Source organism: Gadus chalcogrammus, chromosome 2 (genome assembly GCF_026213295.1).
Source record: "Gadus chalcogrammus isolate NIFS_2021 chromosome 2, NIFS_Gcha_1.0, whole genome shotgun sequence".
Taxonomy (NCBI): Eukaryota; Metazoa; Chordata; class Actinopteri; order Gadiformes; family Gadidae; genus Gadus; species Gadus chalcogrammus.
In genome coordinates, this window is record NC_079413.1 from 1,443,245 (window position 1) to 1,463,175 (window position 19,931).

General features: G+C 49.1%; 2 protein-coding genes across 2 annotated transcripts; one reads left to right on the forward strand and one right to left on the reverse strand.

Moving 5' to 3' along the window:
* Positions 1 to 1,133: 1,133 nt before the first annotated feature.
* Positions 1,134 to 12,963, reverse strand: tbc1d17 (TBC1 domain family, member 17). Its single transcript, XM_056608291.1, has 17 exons — positions 12,900 to 12,963; positions 12,215 to 12,310; positions 11,782 to 11,859; positions 11,533 to 11,644; positions 10,148 to 10,331; positions 8,867 to 8,978; positions 8,006 to 8,176; positions 7,416 to 7,541; positions 7,226 to 7,329; positions 7,029 to 7,123; positions 6,743 to 6,859; positions 5,949 to 6,049; positions 5,240 to 5,339; positions 4,302 to 4,399; positions 3,850 to 3,966; positions 2,645 to 2,731; positions 1,134 to 1,370 (listed from the first exon to the last, which is right to left on the reverse strand). The coding sequence occupies exons 1-17, from the start codon at positions 12,909 to 12,911 to the stop codon at positions 1,134 to 1,136; spliced, it is 1,947 nt and encodes a 648-aa protein (XP_056464266.1). The 5' UTR covers positions 12,912 to 12,963.
* A 687-nt stretch (positions 12,964 to 13,650) lies between these two features.
* Positions 13,651 to 18,609, forward strand: akt1s1 (AKT1 substrate 1 (proline-rich)). The gene is made up of 6 exons (XM_056610601.1): positions 13,651 to 13,795; positions 14,234 to 14,998; positions 15,480 to 15,756; positions 16,741 to 16,824; positions 17,081 to 17,256; positions 17,696 to 18,609. Exons 2-6 carry the CDS (start codon positions 14,573 to 14,575, stop codon positions 17,831 to 17,833), a joined length of 1,101 nt encoding a protein of 366 aa, XP_056466576.1. The 5' UTR covers positions 13,651 to 13,795; positions 14,234 to 14,572; the 3' UTR covers positions 17,834 to 18,609.
* The last annotated feature ends 1,322 nt before the right edge of the window (positions 18,610 to 19,931 follow it).

The following is a 19,931-nucleotide window of genomic DNA, read 5'->3' on the forward strand; positions in this document are numbered from 1 at the left end:
TCACAGAAGAAGAGAGAGGGAGGAGTTCACAGCAGTAGAGAGAGGGAAAGAGTGAGGAGTTCACAGCAGTAGAGAGAGGGAAAGAGTGAGGAGTTCACAGCAGTAGAGAGAGGGAGAGAGTGAGGAGTTCACAGCAGAAGAGAGAGGGAGAGAGTGAGGAGTTCACAGCAGAAGAGAGGGAGAGAGAGTGAGGAGCTCACAGCAGAAGAGAGTGAGAGAGAGTGAGGAGTTCACAGCAGAAGAGAGTGAGAGAGAGTGAGGAGTTCACAGCAGAACCAGAGAGAGTAGAAATGAGACGCGTTACAAACAGCGAGTCCCTTTTGATTTTGCCACTCATGTTAGGTTGCGGCCGTTTATTTTGTTCGTCAACTTTGCGATGGTAGTGAAAACATGGCATATCAATGATTAGAGGCCTAAAAACATTCACGCGTGGCGTTTAAAATGTAGAAAGCATGCAAAAGTTGCATAGGGGCTGAAATGGCCTTTTACAGTCCTAGCCGACGACCAGGTAATCCTTCATCTTCACCTTGGGGGGGGCGAGCATCAAAGGGAGGGGGGGGGGGGGAAGAGAGAGAGAGAGAGAGAGAGAGAGAGAGAGAGAGAGAGAGAGAGAGAGAGAGAGAGAGAGAGAGAGAGAGAGAGAGAAAACACTAAACCAGGGTTTCACACGAGGACGGACCACGAAGGGGGAGAAGGTTGTATTTACAAGAGCTGCAGCTCACATGATTTAAAACAAGGGAGAGATTTGACCAAACGTTCCGGCCGAGCGAGAGAGAGGGAAGCCTAAACACGGTTACAGGTCAGAGTCACAGACAGCGAATGCGGGGAAAAAAAAACGTCAACGACACACGAGATAAACAAACGAAAAAAGAAATCCCGCGGCTGACACAGGTGTGAGGTGTACACAACGTGTCACTTCCTGGACGCTCTGACACGCCAATCCTCCGCCACCGCCACCGCCACCGGACGGCGGGCTTCAACACACGCCAACACTCACACCACCCCGTCCGGCTCGGTGGGATCAGTCTCCGTCGACGTTCTTTATATCTGTTCTCATATATCTCTTTATAGATCAGTACCAATATATATATATATATCTCTGGCCCACACGGTGACGCGACAGGGCTCGGTGTTTAGGGGTAGGTGGGCTCAGGCCGGGCGGGAGCGGGGGCGGGCCGTGGGGGGGCAGGGCGCGGGGGGGCGGTGGACCGGGGCTGGGGGGTTGGGGGTCCGGGCGGGGGCTGCGGCTGGGAGGACAGGGACTGGGTCTGGCGGGTCTGGACCTCGCGGGACTCCGCCTCTGGGCTCTCCTCCTCGGAGCTGGAGGCGGCGTAGAGACCCATCACCTCCTTCACCTTCAGGGGCAGCTCCTGGTGAGGGAGGGGGGGGGGAGAGAGGTTAAAAGAGAGGCAGAGAGAGAGAGAGAAACAGAGACACACAGAGAGAGAGACACACACAGAGAGAAAGGGGGGGAGAGAGAGGGGGGGGAGAGAGAGAGAGAGAGAGAGAGAGGAGAGAGAGAGAGAAGAGAGAGAGTGAGAGAGAGAGAGAGAGAGAGAGACGAGAGAGAGAGAGAGAGAGAGAGAGAGAGAGAGAGAGAGAGAGAGAGAGAGAGAGGGGGTGGTAGAGAGAGAGGGGGTGGTAGAGAGAGAGGGGGAGGTAGAGAGGGCGAGTGGGGGAGGGAGAGGGAGGGGGGAGGGATATAGAGGGGGGAGGGAGAGAGAGAGATAGAGAGAGGTAGAGCAAGAGAGGCAGAGACATAGAAACAGAGAAACAGACAGAGAGAGAGGGGGAGGTAGAGAGGGCGAGGTAGAGAACGAGAGAGATGAGCAAACGAGAGAAAGCAAAAAAAGGAACGAGAGATTGAGAGGGAGAGAGGTAGAGAGGGGGAGGTAGAGAGGTAGAGAGAGAGAGAGAGGGGGAGGGGGAGGGAGATAAATTGAATAAAGAGTAAGAGACAATAAAACAAAATAATTAAGAGAAAGAGAAAAAATGCACGATAGAATGAAGGATAGACAGAGACAGAGCAGAGAGAGAGAGTGGGATAATGAGACGAAGGTAAGACTCCACGGGCGGAGGTGACCCAGATCAGTCAGCAGCAGCCATACATCACTCAGCAGTCGCTGATCCGCCTGCTTATCATGTTGATAGCTGCTTATTAAAAAGACGCCGGGTCCTCCTCAGATTCACAGAATAGGAACAGTCGCAGGCAGAGGCTACACAAGCCCCAACAAGCCACATAGCCGAGGAGGTTATATAAACCGGGGCATGAGAGAGCGTTTCACTGTAGATGAAGACGTCAGTTCTGGAACCGTTTGTACGTTTGTCATCAAGCCTCTTTTGAAAAGAGGAGCTCAGGCTCGACGAGACGAGCGTGAATGAATGAAGGTTGAATAACCAGAAGCAGAGGGCGGCATGTGGATTAGGAGGTAGGGTTGGCTGGTCACCGGGAGGTTGCTAGTGCGATCCCCGTCTCATCCTAGCCGACGGTCGAAGTGTCCCTGAGCGAGACCCCTCACCCTGACTGCTCCAGACGAGCTGGCTGTCGCCCTGCGCGGCTGACTCCGCCGTCGGTGTGTGGATGTGTGCGTGAATGGGTGAATGTTGGGCAGTATTGTGAAGCGCTTTGAGCGCCGCTACCCACCTTGCACATGGCCAGCTGGAGATAGATGGCCTCTGCTCCACAGATCACCGTGTTAAGGTCCAGCTTCATCGTCAGCTCATTGATGTGCTAGGGGAGGAGATACAAAATGGATGCCGCGAGATTGACGTTCAGGAGAGGGAACCACAGAGCAGCAGGCGGACAGACAGACAGACAGACAGACAGACAGGCAGGCAGGCAGACAGACAGACAGACAGACAGACAGACAGACAGACAGACAGACAGACAGACAGACAGACAGACAGACAGACAGACAGACAGACAGACAGACAGACAGACAGACAGACAGACAGACAGACAGACAGACAGACAGACAGACAGACAGACAGACAGACAGACAGACAGACAGACAGACAGACAGACAGACAGACAGACAGACAGACAGACAGACAGACAGACAGACAGACAGACAGACAGACAGACAGACAGACAGACAGACAGACAGACAGACAGACAGACAGACAGACAGACAGACAGACAGACAGACAGACAGACAGACAGACAGACAGACAGACAGACAGACAGACAGACAGACAGACAGACAGACAGACAGACAGACAGACAGACAGACAGACAGACAGACAGACAGACAGACAGACAGACAGACAGACAGACAGACAGACAGACAGACAGACAGACAGACAGACAGACAGACAGACAGACAGACAGACAGACAGACAGACAGACAGACAGACAGACAGACAGACAGACAGACAGACAGACAGACAGACAGACAGACAGACAGACAGACAGACAGACAGACAGACAGACAGACAGACAGACAGACAGACAGACAGACAGACAGACAGACAGACAGACAGACAGACAGACAGACAGACAGACAGACAGACAGACAGACAGACAGACAGACAGACAGACAGACAGACAGACAGACAGACAGACAGACAGACAGACAGACAGACAGACAGACAGACAGACAGACAGACAGACAGACAGACAGACAGACAGACAGACAGACAGACAGACAGACAGACAGACAGACAGACAGACAGACAGACAGACAGACAGACAGACAGACAGACAGACAGACAGACAGACAGACAGACAGACAGACAGACAGACAGACAGACAGACAGACAGACAGACAGACAGACAGACAGGCAAGCAGGCAGACAGACAGACAGACAGACAGACAGACAGACAGACAGACAGACAGACACACACACCTTGAGAATGGTATTGAAATCGTGCTGTGAGCCAATCAGCTCTCCTCTCTGGGACTCCAGGATGGAACAGGCCAATAGGAGGTGGAAGTTGTCACAGGGGAGGCGGGTCCACATAACCTGCCGATGGAGGACATTGCATCAGGAGGATATTAGGCTTGATAAAAAGCTAATAAAAAGCCATTTGTATCAGCGAAGACACATTTTATAACGTCAGTTTCCATGTTGCCATGAGCCGCTATGCTCTCTGCTGCCACAGGGGGGAGGCAATCGTCTGCATATCCCCTTTTTACTTTTCATGTCTGATGCATAATAATTTCATACGTGCGTGCGTGCGTGTGTGCTAGCGTATGCGTGCGTGCGCACTAGCGCGTGTGTGCGTGTGTATGTAAGTGTGCATGCATGTATGTGTGTGTGTTAGCCGTCCGTGCGCATGTGTAAACGCGTGGCCTCACCTCCCACAGGTGGAGGATGTCCTCGAAGGAGAACTCCCTCTTGAACCAGATGAGGAGCCATCGGAAACAGAAGCACAGGGAGCCGCTGTCCTGGGAGTCTGGAGGAGAGGAGACACAACGACACAGCAGCACTCTGTCAGAGGTCTGCTGAGAGACAGCAGGGCCCTGCGTCACTGGAGGGGAGAGGCTGAGAGCTAGACCCTATGGAGGAGAGGCTGAGAGCTAGTCCGTATGGAGGAGAGAGGCTGAGAGCTAGACCGTATGGAGGAGAGAGGCTGAGAGCTAGACCATATGGAGGGAGGCTGAGAGCTAGACCCTATGGAGGAGAGAGGCTGAGAGCTAGACCGTATGGAGGGAGGCTGAGAGCTAGACCCTATGGAGGAGAGAGGCTGAGAGCTAGACCGTATGGAGGGAGGCTGAGAGCTAGACCGTATGGAGGAGAGAGGCTGAGAGCTAGACCGTATGGAGGAGAGAGGCTGAGAGCTAGACCGTATGGAGGAGAGAGGCTGAGAGCTAGACCATTCAGCCTTTAGCCAGACCAGCCTTTCTAATTTCACCCTTATTATTACTTACTTTATTTATTTTTTATTAGGAACCAGAGGCTCAATCTTCACGACCATACTTATTTATTTCAGTGATTGCATATGTCTAACAGGACTGAAAATAGATTACCAAAATGATATGAAGGAAAGATGAAATTGAGATTGTTTAAATAAATGTTGAACCACAAATGCATAAATGTATTTCTGGGATAACACGACAATCTACAATTTCAAGTAATTTCGTTTTTTCAAGTCCTCGTAAACTGGTAATGTTCCCGACCCCAGCCCTGACCGCCGTTTGGTTCTAAGCACGACGGTCCAACCGAAGCGGAGCCAAGGTGTCCGCCGGCTGCATGCGGCCTACAGCAGGTGTTATGGATGCAGGTGGACCCTCACCCAGGTAGTCACACAGCTCGGGGTCCAGGGCCTTCAGCAGCAGGCTGAGCTGCAGCAGCTGCTGCTTCATGGCCTCCTGCGACTCCTCAAAGTTGTGGTGCTGTGGACGGAGGGGAAGGACGGGGGGGGGGGGGGGTAAGGCATTGCAAAAACGGAATGGTGCCTTCTTGCTTTGATACCATGTGGATACTCTCTTTGATACACGTCGTGAATGAGAGAGAGAAGTACGCTTAAAGTTATACTATTCCCCAGTGGGAGAGCGGCTATGGGTTTGTGACTCATGCTAAAGTACTAATGTACGCACTTAATGTATGTTTATGTCCTGGCACTTAATGTACTCACTTATTGTATGTTGTACTTCCTGGCACTTAATGTACTCACTTATTGTATGTTGTACTTCCTGGCATTTAATGTACTCACTTATTGTATGTTGTACGTCCTTGGATTAGTACTTAGCATTGTGTAGCATCTTATCCTAGCTGTCTCTGTTGTTTACGGGGAATGGGTTGACCTAGTGATGCTTAGTGCTTTGCACTTGATTCTATGGACATCCTTACTGTGCAGACAGCGATATATTGTTTCCCTTTCTTCTGACAAATGTACAAATGTTCTTCTGACAAATGTACAAAGTCGCTTTGGATAAAAGCGTCTGCTAAATTCCCTGAATGACAATGTAAAATGCAAATGATGTAATGGTAGGTCCACTCACCACGAGCTCCATGAAGCCGGTCAGACACCAGAAGGACTCCACCTCGTTCTGGGTGACGAACAGCAGGGGGGCCAGCAGGTCGCTCATCCCCTGGACGTAGCCTTGGGAGGGAACCATGGAACGAGGGTAAAGGAACAGAGACAGCCTGCGTGGTTTGGGGTTCTACGGTTGGTTTGAGTGGAGGGAACCATGGTCCTTGTACAACGAGACACACCATAAAGCTCACTGCCTGTGAGGGTGATTATGAATAGTAGGGATTCGTGGAATTGTTAGTGGAATGTAAAATAAGCAAAATCGTTGAAATCCTACCAAATGGATCCCACCATTTATAGCGCAACGTGGGTCATGCCTATTGGCGGTCTCACATCAGGGACCTCTGATCTTACAGAACACGACTGACACAGGGGATGAATGGACAACATCAGGAACTCAGCGTGGCCAATCAGACACGTCAAGGACCTTACACATCTTCTGAAGTCTGTGTTTTACCAGAGGTTGTGCTGCTGTCACTTATGCTTTGGTTTGTTCCTTCTGTCACTCTTTTAAGAGGAATCATTGACAAAATCTGAACCATTGCCAACATTGGACCGGGAGATTTGTCGCCATTGGTCTGACTTGAAAACAAACACACAAATGTCAAGATTTTCCGGAAATCGACTTGATGTGGCAGATTGTGACTTGTTCACAAAATGTGTGTGAGGGCTGAGAAACGACCCAAGGGACCGGGCTCATTCCTAACAGCCCGACCCGGGGATGGTTGGGGTTGAGGTGGTGGAACGGCGTGGCGTACGCACCCAGGTCAAAGTTGTACATGCAGTAGGTCATCAGCACGTCGTGGAGCAGGGTGAGCCCAGGGTTGTCGTTCCCGGAGAAGAACGTGTTGTGTCTGTCGGTTCTGTTTACGTCCCGCTCTGCAGGAACAGAACAGAGACACAGTTAAACACTAGAGTTCTGCTCACATCCAAAATAGAGACGTCTAAACACTAGGGCTCTGAACGCATCCCGAATAGAGACAGTTAAACACTTCGGTTCACATTGCTTCTTAAGGTCTCTCACTCTTTGACGGACAGCCCGGCTTACCAATCAGGTTTCTGTATCCTTTGAGGAGGGAGTTCCTCATCTCCTGCCCTTCACTGACAGACTTCCACTGAACCTTCATCCTGAAGTACTCATCCCTGAGAAAGAGCAAATCACACAGGTTAGTTAAAGAGGCGTCCATCTTAAGTTAACAGAAGTCACTCGACGAATCACGTGAGCGGGGAGGAGGTGTCACTGACGTCTTGGTCCTGAGGATGTCTTCCCGCTCCTTGGTGGTGCTGTTCCAGGGGTAGAAGCCCAGCAGGAACTTCCAGGCCTCTTTCCTGAGCGATGGAATGATTCCCTGCAGGAGCAACAGAGCGTCGTTAGGGAACCCGAACCGGGAGGAGGGTCGTTCCCATGGCGACGCGACGGAGACGGGAGCCTTACCCCTCGGAACACGATCTCTTTGATCTTCTCCGGGTTCTGGACACGCCCCTCCGGATCCAGAAACTCATCCCACTTGTCCAGCGGGTTTCCTCTGAGTACTTCTGGCCTTGGCCCAAGCTCCGCCCCCTAATTATACAGACGGACAAACACACCAATCATCAATGAGCATCTTAATATACAGACCGACACAGGAATCATCCATGAACATCTTAATATAGAGAAGGACACACGAATCACCCATAAACATATAAATATACAGACCGACACAGGAATCATCCATGAACATCTTAATATAGAGAAGGACACACGATTCATGCATAAACATCGTAATATACAGACAGACAAACAGTCACACGATTTATGCTTAACGTCTTAATATACAGACAGATAGACACAGGAATCATCCATAAACAAATAAATATACAGACAGACCAACATACACACAAATCATCCATAAACATCTTAACAAACAGACAGACGGACGGACGGACGGACGGACAGACAGACAGACGGACAGACGGACAGACAGACAGCACTGAAGCTCTTCCTGAAGGCCCCTCCAACCCAGAACCGGCCCGGGGTTAACTCACACAGGTGATGAGTTCGAATCCTGGCTCCTCCTCCATGGACGTGTGCCCGTTGGCCCCCGGGGCCCCCATGGTGTGGAGGGGGGAGTCCGGCGGACGGAGTGCCCCCCGGAAGAAGTTGGTGACCTTGGAGAAGCCCCCGAAGGTCGTGGCGTACGGGTCCTGCATGAATCTCTGTCAACATACACAAAGGAAGGAAGTTACACAAATACCAGCTGACCCTTTGGGAGGGGCTATATGTCCCTGTCCACCAATCAGGGAGGGGCTACAGGTCCCTGTCCACCAATCAGGGAGGGGCTATATGTCCCTGTCCACCAATCAGGGAGGGGCTACAGGTCCCTGTCCACCAATCAGGGAGGGGCTATAGGTCCCTGTCCACTAATCATAGAGGGGCTATAGGTCCCTGTCCACCAATCATAGAGGGGCTATAGGTCCCTGTCCACCAATCACAGAGAGGCTATAGGTCCTTGTCCACCAATCATAGAGGGGCTATAGGTCCCTGTCCACCAATCATAGAGAGGCTATAGCTCCCTGTCCACCAATCATAGAGGGGCTATAGGTCCCCTCCCCTACTACCACCCTGACTCTGGACTCCTCCCACCACTGCCACCCTGACTCTGGACTCCTCCCACAAATGCAAACGCTTTCTGTCAGTCCTGCCCACACCGTCTCTGCTACTGTATTTAATGTAAAGTCCTGGATGTCAGTCCCATGCCTCTGACACTATCCCTCGTCATGCGGTCGTTACAGTAACGTTCACTGGAGCCAAACACAGCATGCCACAACATCAACACGTGCAGCACGTCCCTGTCCGACCTGCGTTCCCCTTAAACTGGCCTCAAACGGACGGAGGAGCAGCTGTACCGAGACGAGGTCCGAGCTGCCGTCGTCCATCAGGTTGAGCTCATCGAAGGACTGGGACAGCGCCCCCGAGTCGTGGGGGTAGGCCAGGAAAAGCCGCCCGTCCATGGGGGATCTGGACGGAGGGACACACAGAGAAAGGCGGTGGGGCTCAGCAGAGATTCAGAGTGATGCAAGAGGGAAGAAAAGCCCACAGGATCTGTGTGGTCAATGGCGACACCTACTGGACATATGTGGTACTGACAGACAACGTATTCATTGTATACGTATGGTTACCTTTATTTACCTTGTGTGAATTGTTTTGTTGGAAATAGTGGGAAAAGCTTGCACAAGCTTTAATTTTGGTAGTATACCAAATGCTACATTAAAACAAAACTCAGCGAATGTTGAACCTGTGTAATGAAAATCTGCCTATCTTTGTTTATTCTGCACATGATGGGCGATGCTATGGTGATAGGATGGATATACTGTATAATATCCTTATTTATATTAGTAGGAAAAATACGTTTTGTTCATTTATTTGTAAAAAAAAAAGAACGGATAAACGACTCTAGACGCTAAACTGCTACACAATTTGGATCAATTAACAATCAATCAACATATAACTACTAAGCTATGATCTATAGTTCTAAATATTCAATAACTAAATACAATTAATAAATCTACCAAGGAACCTCATCTATTTATACCTGCCTACTCGTGTAGTATTGGCCATTACAGGCCACCGTAGCTTCACCTAAGTCATGGGAAAGGTAAGGGAATGGTGTAAAAGCTTAGCACTTGGTTCTATGAACATCCTTAATGTACCGACAGCGATATATTGTCGTTTCTCTTTCTTCTTACAAATGTACTCATTGTTAGTCGCTTCGGATAAAAGGGTCTACTAAATGCCCTCAATGTAAATGTTAAAGAAAGGGGAAGGGTTATTTACTCTGTTTTCATTGCAGTAACACAACCTCGCCACTAGATGCCACTAAATCCCACACACTGCACCTCTAAGATCCCCAGACAGAAAACATGACTGATGATGATTCTACCCAATCCAATCCAATCCACTTTATTTATATAGCACAATTTAAACAAACACAAGGTTCCCAAAGTGCTGTGCAACAAGATAAGATATAAAAAGAATAAAATATATGAAGATAATAAAAATAAAAATACACTGCCCACATAACACATCTACATGACATCAACGCATCTACATAACATCAACACGCTACCTGGAGTGAAAAGCCAGAGAAAAGAGCTGAGTTTTAAGATGCGACTTAAAATTCTACTCACGGGGCCAGGACGATGTAGCGCTGCAGGGCCCGCAGAAGGCCCCGGGTGCCCCCTCGGTGGAAGTGAAGCGGCGGCAGCGGGTGGCCCCCTCGGCTCGTCATCACCAGGTAGTTACGGCCCAGGGAGAAGCGGGCCCTCCTCAGGGAGTAGAGCTCCGACAGCGGCAGGGAGAAGGACCACTCGCCTGGCCGGAGCAGAAAGGTGTTAACACTAGGGCTGGGTACAAATATTGATTTATCAATGCACCGCAATTCATTTGTTCTCGACTTTTTTTGAAATAAATTATTTCCATAAAAAATAAGAAAAAAGGAGCAAACTCAGTCATTGTAATCTAGAAGCGAGTTGCCTAAATGTATATGCCCTTTTATATTTGTCCATGTTATGATTATTAATTTTATGCTGCAAGTTTAGCTCAGTACTATACAATGGTGTATTCCCTTTTTGCTAGTTAAAGCACAATGAAATGGTTAATTCATTTTGGAATTGTTGATTCTAAACAATATTTAAGTATTTTTGTCATCTGCACAAATTATTGAAATCGATATCGAAGCAATTGGATCAATATCAAATCGAAATGAATCGAATCGGTATCGAATCAAATCGAATCAAGACCTAAATAATCAAATTGAGGTACCTGGCAATACCCATCCCTAGTTAACACAATTAAAGCCCCAATTTAATTACATTTTTATTATCGTTCACATTTATGAGTGTTTCTATCCAAAGCGACAATGAACAATAAAAGCTCCAACAATTGAGGTATTTGCGATCACATGATCCACACTGTTTCCAAATGAGTGTAATCAGAATCAATATGTTGTAATATTGTCAAAAGTTACAACATTTTGTCCCAACACTTAAACTTATTAACAAATACAACATGAATTGAGGGTTTCTACCAATACTGCTAAACTACAAGGTTCAGACTAATCAATGGGCCTCTTGAGTTAATCACAAACCTATCAGATAAGGCTTCAGGGGTCAAGATAGGTTCACATGCAGTCGTGATGACAATAGCTTGGGCCAAACTAAGCTCCTGTGTAAACAAATGATAATGACTTTACTTAATAGAATCAGAATTAAGATCCCTTGTTGTGTGATTAATAATAATCACTCAATTCAAATGAGAATACATACAGACACTAGGGCTGAACCATAATAATAATGAACATAATCCTCCATTTTTTTTTAACAATGTATAATATTTAGGGTGTTATGTAGCGTTATACACTCGTTATACAACGCCTGATATTGGCGGATTAAATGGGAAAATCAATTAGCCACGTTGCCTTTTGTTGTGGCAACACGATAGATCGTGCTGCCCTAACAGACAAAAACGGTTGTTTCCGAGAGACCGGCCCAGACTTCCCCCACTAAGTCCTTACCCGTGTTCCTGACCGGGACTGGCTCCCTGGCCCTCTTCACGTTGCTGATCACGGCCCAGTCCGGCTCGTAGCCCGGGTCGAAGTTGGTGTCCTCCTCCCCTCCCTCTCCGTCCTGACGGGGGGAGCTTGGTTAGTGGACAGGGCAGAGGGAGGCACACTTGGGAGAGCATTTTTCGTCTGTTAGGCTATCTATCAAACACAGGTGCTTCTGTGCATCCGCCTGGCTACCAAACACAGGGACACACTGACCTTCTTGGTGTAGAAAACCGCCGGTGTGCTGCGCCCCGCATCCTCGAGCGGGCTCCACTCCAGCGAGGGCTCGCCCCCCTGAAAACAAAAACATCCAATGAAAACTGATTCTCTTGCTTGGTAGTCACCGCAAAAGGTCTTTGGTGTTCCTCGAATCTGACGCGTACATATTTATTTGTGGCGTTGTTCCGATACCAATACCAGTATCGGAAATTCCTCCGATACTGCCTAAAGTGCAGGACGGTAAGTGAACCGACTTTACATTACTGTCATCGTAAGAGAACCCTTTAATTAGAACAAGAGCTATTAGTGGTTACAATGCTAGATGCTGTATCAGTATATACTCGGTATCGGCCGATACTCAAGTTCAGGAATCGGAATCGGTATCGGAAAGTAAAATTGGTATCGAAACATCTCTATATTTGTCTCTTACCCGCTCAACAATACGGATGAAACCAGGTAGGGAGGTGTCCTGATTGTTTTTCTTGACGTTGGTGTGGAGGTAAACCCCTTCCTTCTCAAATATCAGCTGTGGGGGAGGGGGGGGGGGGGAAGAGAAACCACCCATCAGTACAAAGGTAACGCAGTAGCATGTAACAGTAGCAGTAGGACCAGCGGGTTCCGGTTGGTCAGCATTCCAGCGGCAGGGAGGTACATTGGGGCTCCTAAAAAAAAGTGATTAGTGACTAATGTGCCACTACTGTAAATGGGTCAGTGACGTCACGGCGGTCACATGAACGTCAGACACTGGGAAGTACCACAAGAACCATTGTGTCAGGCGATTAAAATAATTAATAAATAAATGTCATCCACTACGCTTTTAGACCAAGAAGAGAATACACGATGAACGCATGTTATTTCCTAACAGTCGGTAGCTTCGTGTCTTGGTTTGTCTGGTTTAGAAGGGAAGACGACGCAGCATTGCGCTGTCAATACGCAGTCCCCTGGTCAACTTGGTTAGCATTCGGCTAGTTCTGTCCGCCTAGTTTCCTATCACCACGTTGAACGGTCATGGAAAAATAGAACATGACCAGCAGGAACCATTACTTTGTTGGGAGATGGGCCCATGCGTAACAATGGACACTATTCAGACCTATTTCAGCCGTATTGTGTCTTACCTTAGGCTCCATTCCTGAAGCTCTGCTCCTCCGCTCCACAACACAATGACGTCATGGCCCTCCCCCCCCGGATGGAGCCCCGCCCCCTTGGTGGAGCCCCTCCCCCCTGGTGTAGCCCCGCCCACCGACCAACCGGAAAAAACACACACGTTACATAATAATTATGATCAAGTATGAAGTATATTACTAATAAGTATTGAACTCCTAAATATTTGGCGAGCTGTTTCAAAAGGATTAAAACTAATTAATTTCTTCTTAATTCAATTCTTGGTAGTTCGGTGGAGTGGTTCACTGCTTATGTTTTTTTATTTGTTTTTAACTATTATGAAGCTCTGCCGCCAAAATGCACATAGAACATAGAATAAAACATAATTTATGCGATACATAATTATAGCGTTGGCCTTGGAACAAGACGCATCTGGGAGCTCATGTTTTATACGCTCTTGCATATTAATGTGCCAAATTTGTCTGGCAAGGTTAGGCTAGTATAACGTAATAATACATATATTTTTAAAAGGCAGAGTTTTAATTTGAAATTCAGTTAAATAATACTTCAATAATAAATGTTGTTGTGAGATTGTACAGTTATTGCAGAAGACAGTGAGCTGATCACGTGGCCTCCGTGCGTCCGTGCGCAGCGTTGCCAGATTGGGCCAGATTTCCCGCCCAATCTGGCAACACTAGCCGTAGCGCGCTGAAGGCAGTGTTGCCAGATTTGGAGGGAAATCTGGCCCAATCTGGCAACACTTCCCGTGCGTCCGAGCTGCGCGTCTGTAAACAGCCGAGTCCAGGGGAGAGAAATCAGGAGACAACACCACACAGACAAAGAAGCTCGAAAACAACCCGAGTTTATGAATGATACAGATCTGACTTCACGCAGGGACGACACTGAATGCGTAAGTTAACGTCTCCCCGTGCGAATTAGATTCATATTTTAGTTGTGGAGGCTTTGTCAAAGCCTAAAAATGGAGGTGAAGAAGTGTGGTTATGAGGAGGGTGCAGGACGCTGCTGAGGCGACCCTGCCTGCAACGTTGAGCAAACAAGAACAACAACGTCGTTTGGGAGCATGTCAAGAAATAACCATAGCGTGCATTCAAAATGCAGGTTCTTTCTGCACTTTAACCTGCAAGGATTGCATTGAAAACAAAGCGTATTAGGGATACCACAGCATACATGGTATCTGAACCACCCATTTGCTAGGGACGGCGAGAATAACAGGGTTGACAGAGGGAGGACATACGTTTTGATTGCTATAGATCTCCATTTAGATTGAATGCTAATTCAATTGATTTGTCATTCTTCTGCAATGATTTGTGCTTGTCATTATCTACAGGTATCACCAAGTCACCAGCAAGGACCATCTCTCCCCGACTCTGCAGTCAGACACAGCCTATACACACCACGTCCGACAGAATTTCAGTGCCTCTCTAGCAACTTTTCCAGCGCAAAGTAGGCCGCAAAAACAGCACTTTTTCCATTGCCACCCAGATGTATTGACGTCATCCACAAGGCAGAGCGAAGTCGTATCCTACTCAGGATTATTCCATATCAACACGACAACCTAACCTCCACCCAGACTTCAAAAAGGCCTTCCCCGTCCTCCGGCCCGCTCGAGTCTAACCAAAGTTAACCAAAACGCTGCATTCCCCCACCGCTGTCGCCCCTCACCACCATGGCCTCCATCACCATGTCCTCTGACATCGACATCCCCGACAACCACAAGGAGAGCTGGCAGGCCCTGCTCTCCGCCGCCGAGGCCTACTGCCAGAAGACCGGCTGCGACCTGTCCATCCTGACGGCCTGCAAGCGGTTCCTCCCGTCGGCGGCGGTGGAGGCGGACCGGACCCGGAGCGGCGCCGGCGCCGGAACCCTCTCCAGGAAGTGCGACTTCTCCTACAACGTGTGGGGCCAGGGGGCGTTGGCCGTGGCGGCGCGGCGCTACATGGAGGACATCGCCGTGCTGCACTCCACCACCATGCTGACCGCCCAGCGCCACACGCGCCCGTCCAGCCTCGGCGGGGTGGGGGGAGCCCCGCCCAGGCCGGGGGCGGGGCCGGTGCTCTCCGCAGAGAGGATCCCGGACGCCGGGTCCAGGGCGGTGAGTGACCGGCGGGAAACCCGGGATGTGGGTTTGGTTCCCGTCCAGGAAGGGCCGAAGCGATTCGGGTTGTTGTTTTTAGGACGACGTTACCTTTACGTTCATGGCGTTTAGCAGGCGCTTATGTCCGAAGCGACTTACATTAAGTACATCTGTCAGAAGAAAGAGAAACCACATTATATCGCTGTCAGTACAGTAAGGATGGTCATAGAACCAAGTGCCAAGCACTAACCATCTCTAGGTAAACCCATTCCCCGTATACAGCAAAGATAGCTAGGACAAGATGCTACCCAATGCTACGTACTATTTTTAAGGGCAAGGACGTACAACATACAATAAGTGTGTACATTAAGTGCCAGGACGTACAACATACAGTAGGCGTGTAAGAAGGGTGGGAAGTGGCTATGCAGGGTCTAGGTGTATTCTGGCCAGGTGAGTAACACACGGTTTTGTTTTTGTTTGTCTCTCTTGTTCACTCCAGATCCTGACGGGCGACAGTGGGACGGGCGCGGTCAGCCCCAGCACCAAGCTGTACTCCCAGAGCTACCCCTCCATCTACAGTTCCGGGTTGGCCGGGGCCGTGGGCCAGGCCGCCGGGCTCAACGCCAACGGCGAGCTGGAGAGGAGCGCGCTGGAGGAGGGGGAGCGGGCCCGACTGGGCTCGGGGATCGGGGACTTGGAGGAGTGCGAGGAGGAGGAGGAGGAGGAAGACGAGGAGGACCTGGAGGAGAGGAGGCGCAATCTGAACGAGAGTGCCGGTGAGGGGCCTTTTACTGACGTACCTCAGTGTTGCGCGGCGTTCTCTACATGGCAGGACGCTGAGGACACACAGGAACCAGGGATAGTGGTTGAACCGGACATCTAACATCGGAGGAAAACCAGTTGGCATGACAAGACTAGTCGATGAACAAATATCGTCTTGTCAGGGATGAGGAACCAGAAAAGAATGTTATTAGTGATATGAATAAGTAATGCGAAGGGTTTGGTGCAGTCTGTAGTGTAGAGTGTAGATTCAGGGATAACTGGTGCATGAATGTAATGGTTGAGTTCGGCTTCGGTAAATAAAAAACGTATCCATGATCTGTTAATGTATAAGTGATGTTAAATACATCATCTGTTAATGTATAAGTGACGTTAAATACATGATCTGTTGATGTATAAGTGATGTTAAATACATGGATAAATAAGGGGCAGTAAATGTAGGGGTGTTGTTGCTGGACCAGTTTAATGTGAATAATGGGAAATTGACCCCAAGATATTGTAGGACAATATTGTTATTGTAAGGTCTTGGTATTTAAGCTAGCGTAGGCAAACTTAGGTAAACTTAGATTAGTACCATTTCTTGACATATCTGTCAAGAAATCGCAGGCCTGTAATAAGCCTGTCCAATCCTGTCGGATCAAGGATGGCCTACCTGTCAGTCTACCTACCTATCCGGCGACCTGTGGGGACTCGGCTGTGCTCATGGCACATGACCGGCGTCTTCCACAAGGCATAGTCATGTGTTTTTGGAGAGTAGCTTTGGAGGGAGGTCTGAGGGGAGGCGTGGGAATCTGTTGGTTGGAGACTTTCAAAATCAAGGTTATCCTCGCTGGTTTCTCCAAATTGTCTATTTGATACAAGCTGAGTAATGACTACTAGCCTTCTGCCTTATATTAGGGTCTCTTATTTTGAGGTATTATCACCATAACGTGTCGTGTCATTGGCTGGCACTAAAGGCTGTGATCCCCCTTGTGTTCCAGGAGTGTTCTCTATGGACGAGGACTCGCTGTCCCGCGACTGCGAGCCCTTCTTTGAGTCCGACGGCGAGGAAGAGAGCACCGACGGTATGGGAGCACTATCTTGATCTAGATATTCAACAGCCATTTAAGCCCCCCCCCCCCCCACACACACACACATAGACTAACATTACCGCTAACGTAGCGTGGAAGCTAATCAGGGATGGCTCATGCTGTTAAATAAAGCCATGATATTATTCATGTGTGTTTGTCGAGTCATTTCATGACGGGCGCCTGGGTTCACCGGGGTCAGTCGAGGTGGAGGAATGTGCTTAATCTGCTTGTTTGGTCGCCGTTTGCCCAGGGTCCATGAGCGAGGAGGCCCCGCCCCCGCCGCGCGGCATGGCGATGGGCCAGGCGTCGTACTCGTCGCGCCAGGCTAACGCCCTGGCCATGGCGCGCTCCCTGCCCGTGTCGGTGCCCGTCTGGGGTTACCGTGGCAACAGGGGTGCTCAAGGAGACGGCAACAGCGGAGAGCGGGTACGTGTGTGGGTGTGTGTGTGGGTGGGTGTGGGGAAGGAGGTGTGTGTGCGTTCTCCAAGGATCATGACTTATACGGTCTGATCTGGTATGCTGATGTGCAGTGTTGATCACACGCCTTCTGGTTCTCTGGCTGATCTTTATTGCCATGTTCCATACTCTCCCTGTTTTCCTGTCTATTTCATTAACTCTCTCTTTGTCTCTCTCTGTCTCTCTGTCTCACTGCCTCTCCCTCTCGCTCAACTGAATCTCTTGGTCTGTCTCTCTCTCTCGGTCTCTTTCTCTCTCTTTGGGTTTCTCGGTCTCTCTCTGTCTCTCTCTCTCTTTGCGTCTCTCTCGCCCCCTCTCTCTCCTGCCCTCTCTCTCGCCCTCTCTCTCACCTGCTTTCTCTCTCTGTCTCTCTCTCTCTCCCCTTCTGTGGGTGTCTCTCTTCTGCCAGGCGGGCTGTCCTGACCTGGAGCACATCGCCGCCAGTATGAAGGCTCTGCTGGCCCCGGGCGCCAACGACGGTACGGAGATGTTCGGGGCGCTGCCTCGACCACGCCTCAACACAGGAGACTTCTCCCTGAAACACTGATCGGGAGTGGGGGGAGAGAGAGCATGGCCGAGGGGAAGGGGAACGAGAGGAGAGTGGGAGGGGGAGTGAGGCTGAAAAAAAGACGGGGTTGAAGGTGGTGTTTGTTGGGGGAGGGAGGGGTGAGGGAGGGGAGACGTGGTCATCATTAACCAGCAGACCTGAAGTATATGACTTTTCCAAGTACCTCTGTTTATTTTTTCACTAACTAAAAAAAAAAAGAGAAAAAAAAAAAACTGCTATAAGGAACGACTAACTACAGCCAAAGCTGTCCCAAACACTAACGTCATCGTACCACACCTTCGTTGTCACTACCTTGCCACCAAATACACGACACAACTGGCATCAGTCCTCGACCTGCCTGATCCTAGATCACTTTTATATGATGTGGTATCTTCGGCTGACGGCGGCCATTTTGGTCCCCACCATGGTAGGGGGTTGAGGTTGAGATTGGGGTTGCAGATCACTACGAGTGGTGTGGGGTGAGGCTTGTGACCTTCGCATTCATGTGAGCACCGCGGAGGACTTCTGTGCCTCGGAAACCTGACGATTACTTTGTGAATTTCTTGAATGACTGACTGATGGAATGATTGTATATGAGCATGAGACGATGTATTACTGGACTTGGTTGTTCAGAATATATTGCTGGGAGAGAGAGAGCGAGAGAGAGAAAGGGGTTGCTTGTAACATGAATGTGTCTGTGATGTCTCAAATAAAGATTACATGTCCGGTTATGTTTAATGTTTTAAATAAAGGAGCAAAAAATGTTTTTTCATGTTGTCGTGTATGTTTTACCTTTACCTTCCAACTATATTGCCTACTCATTTTCCATCAAACGGTGGGGGTCTTCACTAGATAAAAACAGCTTCAGACTGCAGCAGGATTCCATATTTACGGTGCTATATTGCCATTTTACTGCAGATGGCGCCAACGTATTGTCGAATTACAACGATTCAAATAATTTACATATGCCCAATTCACAACTACCAGTTGGATTACAAATAATGGCTTGTAACATTTATCTAAAATAAATAATAAAAGTAAAGAAATGATGTCAATGATGATTCTCATCGAAAATTACTTATTTCAGCGGGCAAAAACATCTTAAATTGGCCCTCATATTTGTACTTTTCAGCAAATGCACGCTCATTTTCCCCCGATCACATCGTTGCTACGCTACGCAACATTGGCGGGGGAGTTGGGGGGGGGAATTATCAGAACAGAAGTTAACTTAACACGGATAGGAAGATTAAAAGGCCATGCTTAAAGAGAATGAATCGGGGCACCAACAACCAAAGAGTGGGGTTAACCGTTAGGGTTAGGGTAAGTTGGCTGAGGTTGAAAAATGTACGAAAATTATCTTTATTTTGGTAAAAGTCCGTCGGGCCTCGGTATCTGTTGCTAGCAGTACTGACAGTGCTGCTTCAGCTAGCAGCACCAGAGACCCCATGCTGACTCGGCATTTCTAGATCCTCTTCATTTTCCCAAGATAAAATCAAATGGAGGTCTGAGTTGTAAAACCTCACTCCCCACTGAATCAATACACAATTAGACACACAATAAAACCTCACAGTCTGTAACCTCCGAGGAAGATGACAGTCAAATGGATCAAAATGAAGAAATTGATCTGATTATAAAGACGCTGCAGGTTTTCCTCCTGCAGCGTTTTTACTTGTTCACTCATGTACCCATGTTTATACCACACAATACGGTTGGCCTGGCCTACACATCTTTGTTGACCCTCCTGCACACAAGAGGAATGTGATTAGTCTCTCCACGTTGAAGTTCATCCAGCGTCTCCCGTGCCCACTACCTCCGTCAGTTGTCCGTTGCCCATTGACTTTGAATGGGGACGGACGCGCAATGCATTGTGGATCCGTCCGTTCAGTTGGAGCGTTCGCCACCGTCACGCCTCGTGCCCACTGCACCGTCAGTCAACGGACGTGGGAAGGCGTGGCTGACGGATGGGGGAGTAGTCTTTGCAGAGGCAACCGTCAGCCAATCAAATCGCTTCGCCGGGTTCTTCCCGCTTCTTCCTGCTTGTTGCGAGGCAAGAAGACCCGCTTTCCCCCTTTCCAGTATCGTCAGAGCCCGAGTCGCG